This window comes from Heterodontus francisci, chromosome 6 (assembly GCF_036365525.1).
Source record: "Heterodontus francisci isolate sHetFra1 chromosome 6, sHetFra1.hap1, whole genome shotgun sequence".
Taxonomy (NCBI): domain Eukaryota; kingdom Metazoa; phylum Chordata; class Chondrichthyes; order Heterodontiformes; family Heterodontidae; genus Heterodontus; species Heterodontus francisci.
The window spans coordinates 25,746,074-25,760,707 of record NC_090376.1 but is presented as its reverse complement, the minus strand read 5'-3'; the positions used below and the strand labels follow the sequence as shown (position 1 = coordinate 25,760,707).

The 14,634-nt window shown below is 40.6% G+C and overlaps 1 protein-coding gene across 10 annotated transcripts in view; it reads left to right on the top strand.

Moving 5' to 3' along the window:
* Nucleotides 1-14,634, top strand: part of LOC137371193 (CRACD-like protein) — a 250,581-nt gene that overhangs the window by 196,924 nt on the left and 39,023 nt on the right. For 9 of the 10 annotated variants that reach the window (XM_068033333.1, XM_068033335.1, XM_068033334.1 and 6 more), the window contains 4 exons: nucleotides 4,023-4,091; nucleotides 8,406-8,660; nucleotides 11,068-11,305; nucleotides 11,417-12,745. In XM_068033333.1, the coding sequence (XP_067889434.1) occupies nucleotides 4,023-4,091; nucleotides 8,406-8,660; nucleotides 11,068-11,305; nucleotides 11,417-12,745 (1,891 nt within the window). The remainder of the gene's footprint in view (nucleotides 1-4,022; nucleotides 4,092-8,405; nucleotides 8,661-11,067; nucleotides 11,306-11,416; nucleotides 12,746-14,634) is intronic. The other variant, XM_068033338.1, reaches the window with a different exon arrangement.

Sequence of the window (14,634 nt, the reverse complement as noted above, 5' to 3'; positions counted from 1 at the left end):
AAACAGTGAACATTATCCCCCCAGACCTAAATATAAAACAGTGAACATTATCCCCCCAGACCTAAATATAAAACAGTGAACATTATCCCCCCAGACCCAAATATAAAACAGTGAACATTATCCCCCCAGACCTAAATATAAAACAGTGAACATTATCCCCCCAGACCTAAATATAAAACAGTGAACATTATCCCCCCAGACCTAAATATAAAACAGTGAACATTATCCCCCCAGACCCAAATATAAAACAGTGAACATTATCCCCCCAGACCTAAATATAAAACAGTGAACATTATCCCCCCAGACCTAAATATAAAACAGTGAACATTATCCCCCCAGACCTAAATATAAAACAGTGAACATTATCCCCCCAGACCTAAATATAAAACAGTGAACATTATCCCCCCAGACCCAAATATAAAACAGTGAACATTATCCCCCCAGACCCAAATATAAAACAGTGAACATTATCCCCCCAGACCCAAATATAAAACAGTGAACATTATCCCCCCAGACCCAAATATAAAACAGTGAACATTATCCCCCCAGACCCAAATATAAAACAGTGAACATTATCCCCCCAGACCCAAATATAAAACAGTGAACATTATCCCCCCAGACCCAAATATAAAACAGTGAACATTATCCCCCCAGACCCAAATATAAAACAGTGAACATTATCCCCCCAGACCCAAATATAAAACAGTGAATATTAACACCCCAGACCCAAATATAAAACAGTGAACATTATCCCCCCAGACCCAAATATAAAACAGTGAACATTATCCCCCCAGACCCAAATATAAAACAGTGAACATTAACACCCCCAGACCTGAATATAAAACAGTGAACATTAACACCCCCAGACCCAATTATAAAACAGTGAACATTATTCCCCCAAACCTAAATATAAAACAGTGAGCATTATCCCCCCGAGACCTGAATATAAAGCAGTGAACATTAACCCCCCCAGACCTAATTATAAAACAGTGAATATTACCACCCCAAGACCTGAATATAAAACAGTGAACACTATTCCTCCAGACCTGAATATAAAACAGTGAACATTAACACCCCAAGACCTAAATATAAAGCATGGAACATTATTAACTCACCCCAGACATAAATATAAAACACTGAACATTATTCCCCCGAGACTCTACATAAAACAATAAACATTATCCCCACAGTAATGTAGCACGAGATTTGAGAAGCTACAAACAAAATTCAAATAATTTATCTCTCAGCTTCCCAAACTAGAATCTAAGGGTACAGTGTTCATTTTAGGTGGTGTACATACAAGAGTATAATATTTTAGTCGGCACTTGCGTGGTTTCATAATGAAATGGAGGCAATGCCACAAGCACAATCATAATAAAGTTCTGCTTCTTCAAGCTCCATTTTGTAGAATGTGTCATTTCCCAATGATGGAAAACCTACTGCAAGTCCTCAGCCAATTCCTGTGCTAAAGTTCCCCTTAGGTGTTATACAAGAGTGGCCTAGGTTGACTGCCACCCTAGCACTGCAGCTCTCTGTACTTAGTTAAGTGAGACATTTTGCTGCAGAGGTGGAGCATGCACTTCATATTGAACAAGCAGACACACTATCTTGATGGTTTTCTCAGTAGTTTGCTTTGGAAATGCAAAATGGTGATGGATTTCCACATATTAAACAAAATATCAAGTACTCTGCCACCATTGGAAATGACAGAGTACGGAAATGACACACCCACGCTTTGCAAGCAATGCACAGACAGAATCTTGCTCCTACAGCAGTTCTAGTTCTACATTACTTTTAAATCCAATTGCTCGCTGTGATCTTTTGAGGCCTGTCACAACAATTGTTATAATGGCATATGTTTCAGGTTTTCCAAATTCTAATTTTCATTAAAATGACAGAATGACAAAGTAATCTGGTAATGCCTTTCATTGCGATTTGCATCATTGCATTTCATATTTGGAAACCAGTGAAAAACGTTTGCTAAGTATTTGCATGAAAATGAAATTGCACAGCCAGATATGATTATCAACATGATTGGTATGCTCCCCGCATATACAGATTTACTAGTCTGACATCACACTGTACCAATGTTGATGCTTAATAACTTCTTTGACAAAGGCAAATAGGTAATTGTTTTGCATTTTCTAGGTGCTAACATACATTCTATTGCAAGTTTCACTGTATTATTTTATCCTCTGCAAAGGCACTGTGATCTTGACACTCTTCCACTTACAAAATCACTTATGAACCAACAGCGTACAGGTTGAGTTATTCCATAGATTTTATGTTCTAATGTTTTATAGCCAACTCCTGGACAATTTAGATTTCACATTACAAAGTAAATCTCTGTTATAAAACTGGACTGAAAAATTAAGAAACTCTAAATCTATAGAGAGTTTAAGTATTAGATTACGAAAGACCACTCTGGCCCTGATTAATGTTACACAGCATCTACCTTTTGTAAAAGGTGATATTGGCCCCAGTCAGAAACTGGTCCAGCCATCGCTTGAAGGAATTTAGCGAATCAATGTTCACTGCAGAAGCCAACAACCACAGATCCATCATAATAAAAGTAGAATACTGCAGATGCTGGAAATCTGAAATAAAAACAAGTAGTGCTGGAAATACTCAGCAGATCCGGCAGCATCTGTGGAGAGAGAAGCAAAGTTAACGTTTCAGGTCTGTGACCTTTCATCAGAACTGGCAAAGGTTAGAAAAGAATTGGGTTTTAAGCAAGTGAAAGGAGGGGGATGGGGGAGAGAACAAAGGGGAAGGTGCTTGATAGGGCAGGAAAGATTAAATAACAAAGCTGTCCTGGGACAAAGGCAAAGAGTGTGTTAATGCTTGTGGTGAAAGACAAAGCATTATTCCAGAAAGACTGTTATTAGCGGAAAAAATGAGCAGCTCTGACTACATGAAAAGCAGGCACATGGTTAAAAAATAAAATATTTTTTAAAAAGTCCAGTCATGCTCTAAAGTTATTGAGCTCAATGTTCAGTCCGCAAGGCTGTAGAGTGCCTAACCGAAAGTTCGGGTGCTGCTCCTCGAACTTGCATTGATGTTCACTGGAACACTGGAGCAGGCCAAAGACAGAAATGGTGGCTTGAGAGCAGCGGGGATTGTTGAAATGGCAAGCAACCGGAAGTTCAGGGCCATGCTTTCCAACTGAGAGGAGGTGTTCCACAAAGTAGTCATCCAATCTTTGTTTGGTCTCCCCAATGTAGAGGAGAACCTCAGAGCATGACTGGTCTTTCTTTAAAATACTTTATTTTTTAACCATGTGCCTGCTTTTCATGTAGTCAGAGCTGCTCATTTTTTCCGCTAATAACAGTCTCTCTGGACTAATGCTTTGTCTTTCACCACAAGCATTAACACACTCTTTGCCTTTGTCCCAGGACAGCTTTGTTATTTAATCTTTCCTGCCCTATCAAACGCCTTCCCCTTTGTTCTCTCCCCCACCCCTTTCCCATTCACTTGTTTAAAACCTAATTCTTTTCTAACCTTTGCCAGTTCTGATGAAAGGTCACAGACCTTAAATGTTAACTTTGCTTCTCTCTCCACAGATGCTGCCAGACTTGCTGAGTATTTCCAGCACTTTTTGTTTTTATTAACCATAGATCCATTATTCTCTGGGTAAAGATGAGCCTCCTAACATCTAACCTAGTCTGACCTACATAACTTGAGATTGTGACCCCTTGCCCTCCCTAACCTATTTAGTGGAACACAAATTCTCTACCTAACCACAATCTAATCCCGTCATTTTTATACACCTCGATCCAATGTTGGTCTATGCTTCTCTAAAGTGTAGAATCCCAGCTCTTCGAACCTATCTTGGTACCAACGATAACCTTATAATACTTCTTGCTTTTTTTAAATTTAGTTTCTGACCAATTTCTTTGACATGTTCTTTCTAAGTTATATCCTATTGTTAATATTAGCAGATTTTTAGTTTTATTCTGTATCATTTTGTCCATTTTCATTTGCCATCTTTGACTGAACCTTTTCCTAATTCCATCCCACAGTACTCTGACCCTTACAAGAATCATAGCTCCTTGACTTTAGGTGGGACAGGCAGCGAAGAAGAAGAGCAGGTAATAATTCACAACTCCCAATTTTGGGAGGTCCCTCAAAAACCAACTTGGGAAATACTTAGCTGCGAGCATACCTCTCAACTGTTCCACTTTAATCAGAAGGCCCCAGTATGAAGCAGTGTTACTTCAGAAAACAGCATGCAAGACTCCTAAGCAGGTGAAATCAGCAAACTGCTCATCCATCCTAACCCCTGAGCCAAATTCCACCCTTTCAGTGCTTTACAGGCTGCTGATTTAGTATATGGTACAAGATAAATCACAGTTTCAGTAATAGAGAAATTTTGGGAGATTAACTTATTAATAAAAAAACTGCTGGAGAGTAGAAACTGAATAACCTATTAAAGAGTTTTCCCCAAAGGTACCTTGTGACTCTTAAAGGATATAAAGAGAAAGGATGGTCAATATAAGTTTCTTTTTAATCACAATCCTACCTCTTGAGATCCATGCTGGCTACTTCTAACTATTTTACCTTTATTTAGCCATGTGGTCATTTCACCCTTAGTTATAGATTATAAAATTTTCCTTGTCACTGATAATTGAAGTGGCCTGTGTACCCCATTTAGCTCTGTCTTCCTTTGTGAAAATGAGTGCAACTTTGGCCTTTTGCAGTCCTCTAGCATACAATAGAGCCCTGAAATATAGGACTGCTCCTCCAGGTCTCACAAGGAAAGTTTAGGCCATCTCTGCCATTCTTTACCATGAGATCCTCCCAGAACTCCCTTCCTCACATCTACCAATATGTCAACAGGTGGTTCTGGGACATCCCCTTCCCCACAGGCTAGCAGCGTGGTAAGAAGGCTCAGCAGTTAAAATTACCGTAGTCTCTCATTGCTGTGTGCGGTGAACTAATTGACTCCTGTGGTTTCCCACTTGGAATTAAAATTGATCCCTTTGAGTAGTTTCCCTCTTTTGTAATAGAATAGACTTATTCTTTACAAACTTTTTTTTAATGTAATTTTTTCTCTATAGACCTCTGTACTCTGATCTCATTTTCATTTTTGTACTGACTTGTTCGCTTTTTAGTTGCATCTTAATTCGTATCATTGTGGTCATTAGTCTCTAGTCTCACATATTTAGCTGTTCTATTTCATGACTCATAACTAGCAATCTTTTAAGCCTACTAATATACTACTTGAGGAAGGAGTCCTGTTCACATTTTACGAATTCCTTTTACATCTTCTGTGTGTCAATCGATAATTGGATAAATAAAATTCCCCAGAACAAACGTGTTGTTAGATCTGCTCATTTCTCCAATCTGACGACAGAAATCCTCTTCTATTTCCTTCCCATAATTTGAGGCCTGCAATATGCCGCTACCAATATAACAAGAGTTTTGTTGCAGCTCCAACCATATTGACTGTCTGTACCCCTTCCATATCTACCACCTGCTTTCTTTTCTAACCTTCCTAAATATATAGTATGTCAACATTTATATTGCTTCCAGAGAATAGATGAGGGAATACATAACTGTATGGTAATTACTGGCAGAGACAGAACACATGACCTTTCACAAGGTTTTAAAAAGCTTTGTTAGTTAGTGATAACCTTATAATGAGATGTTATGAATGTATTCATTTAGATATTCTCTACCTCAGTAGATTACATTACAAGTTTGAACAATGCTTGATTTTGCCATCAACTCTCTGTCAATGAGATCATTTTACTTTCTCACCTTTGTACACATTCATTCATGGAGTTCCCACCGTAATTCCAGTAATTATATTCAGTCTATGGCCTTGGAACTGAATCAGTTTGTAAGCTGAGAATCAATGGTGCTCCCTGACTGGCAGCTTGACTTAGTAAGCAGCCATGGAAAAAGGCTTCTGGTCCATGCAGCCTGTTCCATGTAACATGCCCTCTCCATCACAATATATACACTCCCCACATCACCCAGAAGCCACGTACTGACCTGAGAGAGGCGAGTAAAACAGGTGAAAACCCAGGCCAGTTAGAGGAGAAAAAAAATTGATGGCAGTTCCAGAACAAATAAAGTGTATAATATCACTCTAAAGTTGTGTTTATATGGTAGTTACCAGCCTCAGACCCTTGGCCATGCCAATTATACTGAGTAATAAGTGCTAATTCTAAATTATTACTTAAATCACTTTATGTAACGTAACTATAACAATGGTTTACAATGAACTGACTGTTTTGATGGGTTGATTGGCCACTGTTTGGCCAAGCCTATTTTTGCTGCCAAGCTTCAAGTTGAACTCTGAAGAGTAGGGGAGAGTGTGCTTAAGTGCACTGCAAATTGAAATAAGCTTTGTACGTGTTCATAGTGCACGAGTTCCTAGTGGCCAGGCACTCCAAGGGATCTCCATATAAACCAGGTTTAGCACCAGGTTCCACCGATCATGGTGACAAACTCAGATTAGGATCCCACCCTAGATTTCTACTGTTACTTTTATGACCCAAAATTGGCCATATAATTGCTGTCTAAGTGTATTTTAAAATCAGAAGTGGCATGAATCGAGAGTACTGCACTTCATGCCTGGTTTGCCAATCCTAGCTCACTTTCAAATGAGTTCCTTTTCCTGTTTGCACCTTTGGTAAATTTACCCTAATATGTCAGCAATCAGGACAGTTCTAGAAATGTGCCACAAGTTAAAATCAGCCATTAAGTGTTATGCTACTGCAATAAATCTGCTAACTTTGTTGCATTACCATTACAATCAATTGCAGACAGTGGCCAATCAACCCATCAAAACTGTCAGTTCATGGTAGTCCAATAATTCAGTTACGTTACATAAAGTGATTTAAGTAATCATTTAGAATTCGCACATTACTCAGTTAAAATATATTTGAATATTTATTTTAATAAAATTGATCTTGCATAATATAAATATTTTAAAAGTGTGACAGAATTTCATCTATGAAAGAAGTGGAAGTATCTTATTTAAATACGAGAGGGTTTTATTGGAGGTGGCCATGGTATATAGCAAAATCCCATAGACAACAATAAAATGATGAACCAGTTAATCTGTTTCTTGGTTGCAGGAGGGAATGTTGACCTGGAGAATGCCACACTCTTGGAATCATGTATGGAATCTGTAATATCTGCCTGAACAACTGGATGGATAGATAGGGCCTTGGTTTAACACTCAATCACATTTTCTACACTGCATTTCTCAACTAAACAACAACAACTTGTATTTATATAGCACCTTTGATGTAATAAAACACCTAAGGTGCTTCACAGGAGCAAAGTTTGACACCAAGCTACATAAGGAGATATTGGAGCAGCTGTCCAAAAACTTGGTCAAAGAGGTATGTTTTAGGAGCAGCTGTGTAAGTGGATGGGTTTTAAGTGAGTTAAAATGTCACCTCGAGAGAGGTGGAAAGATTTAGGACTGGTGTTCCAGAACTGAGGGCCTTGACAGCTGAAGGCATGGCCAGCAATGGTGAAGCGATTAAAATTGGGGATGCTCAAGAGGCCAGAATTAGAGGAGCACAGATATCTCAGCAGGTTATGCGGCTGGAGGAAAATACGGAGATAGGGAGGGGCAAGACTGTGGAGGGCTCTGAAAACCTGGATAATAGTTATAAAGTCAAGGTGTTACTTAACTGGGAGCCATTGCAGATCAGCGAGGACGAGATAATCGGTGACTTGATGCGAGTTAGGACACTGGCAGCAGAATTTTGGATGACCTCAAGTTTACAGAGAGTAGAATGTGGGAGGCCAGCCAGGAGTATGTTGGAATGGTCAAGGTTAGAAATAACAAAAGCATAGATGAGGTTTTCAGCAGCAGATGAGCTGCGGCAGGGGCGGAGTCGTGGAGTTGAATGATGTTATGGCGTTGGAAATAGGCGGTCTTAGTGATGGCATGGATAGGTGGTCAGAAGCTCATCTCGGGGTCAGATAGGACCCCAAAGTTGCGAACAGTCTGGTTCAACCTCAAAAAATTGCCAAGGAAAGGGATGGAGTCAGTGGTTAGGGATTGGAGTTTGTAGTGATACAACAGTGAACTCACCTCAAGAGTATGCCTTTGGCTGTAAAGTGGCTTAGGACCATCCAGGGTCTGTGAAAGGTGCTATATAAATGCAAGTTTTTTATTTTCTTTCATTCTTTCTAAATGCAGCACTCCCACTGTGTGGTACTGGAGTGTCGGTCTAGATTATGTGGTCGTGATAGAATTGAAATATTTTTTCTGGATTGCTAAAATCAAAATCCACAATCTGTCAGAAATATAGCTCAGAATTGATAGTGGCTACTACATTGATTACATGGCTACAATGAAATATTGTCTGTGGTACCATGCATGTAGTAGTTTGTTTAATTTAAAGTTTATACGTAGACCTACTCTTTTACAGATTTCGCCAGGATCATCCTCCAGGCCCAGCAGTCCCCTCTCCGCAATAATTCCGATAAGGTCAACCTCAAGATCTTGGAGTCCTACATCGCCACTGGTTCAGATCTCTTCTTCTGACAGCTTTGTTTCACCTACTATTGATTTTAACTCACCACCTAACTTCTCCATCTGCCTTGATAATTCAGCAGCGAAACACAAACTCTCAGTGAAACCACGGAACCAACGCTCTTCCAGTAAACAAAGGAGACCTTCTTCTGTAAGTGTTGTGTATTTTATACATGTAATAGACTATTTTCACCCATTTTTACTCTCTTTTCCTGAAGCCGGTGGCTCTTTCTGGGGTTTGGTTGCAGGCTGCATACAGACTTTCCATAACTTGCCCAAGATTCTGAATTGGGGGTGAGTAATGCAGGGTATTTGCTTCAGGGGGTACTGTAGCCAAGCCCAATTTGGCTCTCATCCAACTTCCAGCTGGAACCACTTCACACTGATTTAGAAAACTGCCTTTTCCTTAACTCCCTTAACCCAGGGGCATGGAGGCCAATTATATCCTGCAGTAACTCATTCTTTTCTAAAGCCTCAAAACTGCATGATCACCTCGTGCTTCCTTCCTCCTACGCTCTTCAGGCTTTAAAAAATACAGATTAGCATCACCTAGTGACTGCTTCCTGATTTGCTTTGTTGTCCTTATGACATCCTAGAAATGACAGCATCGGAGGCCATTTGGCCTATTTAGACTGCACTGGTGCTAGTTCCTTAACTGGAGCTGTTTACTATAACCCCATTTTATTGGCCTTTCCCTACTTCTTTAAGAACTTTCCATTTTTTTTCTTAAATGATGTTATAGCTTCTAGCTTAATAGCCACTTTTGGAAGCATTTCATGCTCTAATAACTCTCTCTGTGGAAAGAATTGCTTCTAAGAGTTTCAAGCACTCTTCTAGTGACATTCCTGACTCTCTGTCCTTTCAAAAAATGCACAAGCTTCTAATATACTTCAAGCTGCTCCGTTCCAATGAGAAACTCCAGTTTTCATACCTTTCTTCATAGCTATAACCTGTCATTTCAGCTTTTATTCCACTGAGTCTTTCCATGGCTATAATACCCTTCCTATAATAGGATAGCCAGAACACCACTGGCCTACTCCTGTACCTATGTTCCTAAGTTTTTATGTTCATATATGCATTCTTCTCCTTGCATTGGTGCCACCCATCTGGGCACATGACTATTTATAATTCTGGCCAAGCCTATTAAAAATATTGGTAAGACATACCAGTGAAATAATTTTAGACAGAAATGAAAAAGACAAACCATGTTCCTGCCATACCTTCTTGCCTGCCCATGTTCTGCTAAATAAGGCAGGCTGGACAGTGCATTTAGGAGGCTACACAGGACTTTCCTATTGGTTCAGCTATTTGCACAAGTTTTACACTGGTTGTACACCAGTACTTCCACCAATAGATATGACAGTTATCACCCAGAAAACTTCAGTATATATTCTTTCTAGAGGCCAGTGCCGGACGTATCACTCCATATTTTAAAGATACAACAGCAGCATTGATCATATTGAGAAAATTCTAAGATGTGGCGCTTTCTACCCGCACACCCCACCTTTAAAGATCTTTGTACCTGTACCTGCCAATCTCTCTCTTCCTCCTCTCTGTTGGGAAGCTACTTCATTTTCAGAGTACTGCCTTCCACTGTTACTTTTACCAGAATGTGCCACTTCACATTTTTCAGTATCAAACTGCAACTGTCTCCTGTCTCCCCTCTAACATTTCTGCACCTTCTTACATTTTCCTTTACAGTTTTCCATGCCCCTAATTTATCATTGACAAACTTTGATATCATTCCTCTTGGGCCCGTGTCCAAACCATTTATACAAATAAGAAACAGGAGTTTCCAGCAATACACCACGAGTCTTATCTTGCTAATCTGAAAATTATCTACTTACCTAGTTTGCTTTCTGTTATCTAACCATCTTTTTACCTGCGACCCTACATTTACTATAGTACTATGTGCCTTCATTTTAATTCATCTGGGCCTGGGGGCTGTTCAACTTTCAGCCTACTTAATTTTTTTGAATGTTTCCTTTTTTTTGTCCAACGGTGACTGTTCCACATCTTCTTCCTGTTTTCATCTCTGTAAAAACTCATTAAGTATCACTACGATTCATTCTAAATGACAAGGTGATCTCTTTAGTCTCTTTATCACATCACTTCTTTGACTAACCTTTCTTTTGCTTTATTCATTTATTCTTAGCCCTCCTGCATTATCTAGATGATCTTAACCTAGATTTTCCTATTAAAAATGCACATCTTGGTCCTATTTTACCTTTCGTATTTTCTCTCAAAAAGATAAATAAAAGACAGCTGTTACTCTTTTTTTTGCCCAAATCGGGGGTCAGCAACCTTGACAAGAAGAGCCAATTTTTAAATTTAGTCAAAAACCCAATATCTTAAGAGCCACAATGCAAAACAAGCCATTTAATTACAATCAAAATGGGTTTGATCGATCAAGGTCAGGAGCTGCACGAGTCCTTAGTGAGTCCTTAGTGAGCCGCAAGTTGTAGATCCCTGTCTGAAATAGTTCATTTAATGTAAGGTGTTGATAAAGAAAATCCACTAGTGACTGATCAGACAACTGTTTCTCATTGTCTTTGTAGAGATTACTTTCTGAGGGACCGAGTGAGTTAATATACGACGTACCTGAGCTAAGAGAGGAAAATGAACAAGAAATCAGCAACTACAATGCTGAGAATGCCAATTCTAAAATAAGTTTGAAACAAAGAATGGAAAGTCCGTCAACGATTCTCACTCAGGGACAATCTCTGACACTGACTGAGCCTACTATAGTTCTGCAAAGTAGAACAGACATGGTTGATAATTCAAAACAAGGATCTGGTGAGTTTATCTATGTAGATGTCATTGATCAGCAAGATATTGCTGTCTCACCTAGTGATTTGGATGTCAGTGATCATGTAAAAACAAGCTCTGTACCTGCTGTTCTTTCAGAAACTGGAGAAGATGTCAATCTGATGGGATTTGAAATACTGGAAGTGACTGCTGCACAAATCCCTATATTACCAAGCACTGAGACAACAGGGTCAACAATTATACTGTCTGAAGGTTCAACTCCACTTGATTTTATAGATCCATTAAAGCAAAAGGAAGAAATAAATCTTATGGAAGCTGAAGTGAAGTCCACAGCATGTGACACGCATGCTGTTTCTGTTAATACATCCTTTGCTAAAGAGACTGTATATCAAAAAAGCACTGTGATTCAGACAGACAAATTGTCACTAGACTCTGAGAAACCATCTTCAAGTGCCCCTGTAGGGACAGAAATCATTGAAGGAGAACTTATGCAAGAAACTCCAGATACATACTGTAAACAAACACAAATAGCAGCAACATCAAAAGAATCTTTTGTTTTTGAAGCTTGTTCAATCAAGCAAGCAACAAGAGAACTCTCAAATCATGAAGACAGGTTTGATAAAGTGCCGGAAGAATTCAGCAGTATTGCATTGACTCATACTGAGGTGTATTCCCAACCTGCAGAAACTTCTAAAACATCTAAGGACCTGCCTCCTTCAGAAGCTGTCAGTAGCAGTCTGGAAATAACAGTATTTAGGGAAGCGAACATTAAAATATCAGAAGACAAAACAATAAGCCAACAGAGTTCATTTAAGAAAAATGGTCAGGGCTCCTTCAAATTCTCAATTTCTTCAGCATGGAATAGGTCTAAAAGAGGCAGCTCAAAATGGAATGAAGGTGACTTGACAGCAGATCCAGACATTTCAAATAAAAGGATCCCTCAGAAAGCCAGTCCATTGCCTGGTAAAGAGAAGAAAGAAAAAGATGAAGAAACATCCCTTTCCAAACCCTCTGTGACTAAAATTGATGCACATAAACAGGAAAAGACTGAAGAAGCACAAGACAAAGGGGAAGATGGAAGAGGACTCTTTGGTGTTAAACTTCGCAGTACCTCCCATTGTTTCAAATACAAAGAGAGTTCTCACTCCGAATACAAAGAGTCAGTTAAACGTCACAGTGCTGAAGCCACTTTGGACTCGGGTAGCTCAGCTTTGCAACCCAAGGCTGAAAAGACAGAAGTCAAAATGCCCCCAGAAGTATCCCTTAGCAATACGTTAAAGGATGACGGGAAACTGAAAGCTAAATCTTCAGAAAGTCTTGCTGTGAAGCCACCCTTACCTAAAAAACCTGTCTTACAAAATGTCAACACTGCAACGACAGCCACAGAGAAACCGAACAAGCCAGATAAACCTACTCAGGAAAGGCTGAAAGACACAGAGAAAAAATCAAGTGCCAGTAAAAGCTCTGGTAAGAAATTTCAGGCTTGTTGGGCTTAATAGACATATTAAATTAAGGAGGAGGCCACGTGATCTTTCTCTGTTCTGAATTTAGACCTTTACTGTGCTGATTTTCCACAGTCCCATTTTCCTGCTTTCTCCCGAAACTAATCCCAATGTTCTGCTCTCTCCCTCTCTCACCCTCTCTCTCTTCTCCGCACCCTCTCTCTCTCTCTCTCTCTCTCTCTCTCTCTCTCTCTCTCTCCATAGACTTTCAGTACATTGTTGAATGCTGTGATTGATTTAACATTGATCACTACCTGTAACAAAGCATTCTGTAATCCAATAACTCCTGCATGAAAAAACTTCTAATCTTCATGGTGTATTTGGTGCCTATTGTGAGATCTGACCTTTGATTTGCCTTCTAATTGAAATATTTTGTTTCTGTTCCTCTTATTGCTTTAAACACTTGTACCAAGTCCTTCTTCAATCTTCACAGTTTGAGAGAATGCAGTCCCACTTGATTTACCCTTTCCTTGCAACTCAGATCCTTAATCCCCGTTGTTATTCAGGTCGAAAGAAGGAACCAGTGTTTAGATAGTGTCTTTCATGATGCCAGGGCATCAGTCAATTAATTACTTTTGAAGTGTTAATAATTGTGGTTTTCCGTGGGCAAACATGACGACCATTTTGGGAAATCTGTTTTTCATTCCTTCAGGGCTATATATCCCTCCTATTAGGAGAAGCCCAAATCTGCACAGTGGGCTGAATTTAGTGCAGCCATTTAAACTGGGAATTAGGCGTGGTGGGGGAGTGGGTACTGGAGAATAGCGTCAGACGAGTCTGCCCAGAAATATGACGTCGTGATGACAGTTCCAGATTTAGTCACCGGCAGGAAAGCGCCAAGGTGGCCTTGCCGCCCTGATGTGATGGGAGTGTAGTTTAAATTGTAGCACAGTTAGTTTTAATGCATTAGCATGTAATTGTAAGTGATACAATGCGAGGCTTGGAATTAAATGGACAATGGGCGGCCCTCATGTGCCTTCAAAACCCCGGCCGTTGAAAGCTTGCGGCACCAAGGCGAGGCCTCAGTGTCACGATGGGTAAGCAGCTATGACCATCACTGCAAAGGGGATGAGGGGGGAGCCTCATTGTCAGCCTGCAGTGCTGTGCGCTCTGCATGGGTGGGCTTGGTCTCGGGTGGGAGTAACGGGAGTGCTTGGTTGCACATGTTGTGAGCAGGGTCTTGGGTGGCAGTACCGGGTGAGCAGGGTCTCGGGTGGCAGTACCGGGTGAGCAGGGTCTCGGGTGGCAGTACCAGGTGAACAAGGCCTCAGGTCGTAGTACCGGGGTGCTGGGTGTCAGGTGTTGTGAAAGGGCATGCTGTGTTTCGGGTGGCAGTATCGGATGCCCAAACTGTTGGGTGAGAGGTTTGGTGTCCATACTGCTGGGTGAGACGGTCAGCTATCAGCAAGGGTGGGCACTGAGGGCCATAAGGGAGTTGGCCAGGAGAAGCAGCAAAGGGAAAGCTGCCAAGACAGGTTTATATTTGCAGGAACACCCTATACTTATGGCTTTGAAAATCACCATGGCATTTAACCTTTACGCTTCTGGATCATTCCAAGGATCCATCGGGGACATAAGTGGGGTTTCCCAGGCTGTAGCCCACTGCTGCATCAAGGAGGTGACCAATGCCCTGTTCAAGAGGGCCGGCGACTATGTGTGCTACCAGACTGGCTCTGACAGTCAGGCCAAGAGGGCCATTGGACTTGGGGCCATGGCCGGATTTCCCTGGGTGCAAGGTGTGATAGATTGCATGCGTGTGGCCATCAAGGCTCCGACGGACCAGCCAGCCGCCTTCATCAACAGGAAGGTCTTTCATTCTATCAACGTGTAACTGGTCTGTGACCACCAAAAGCG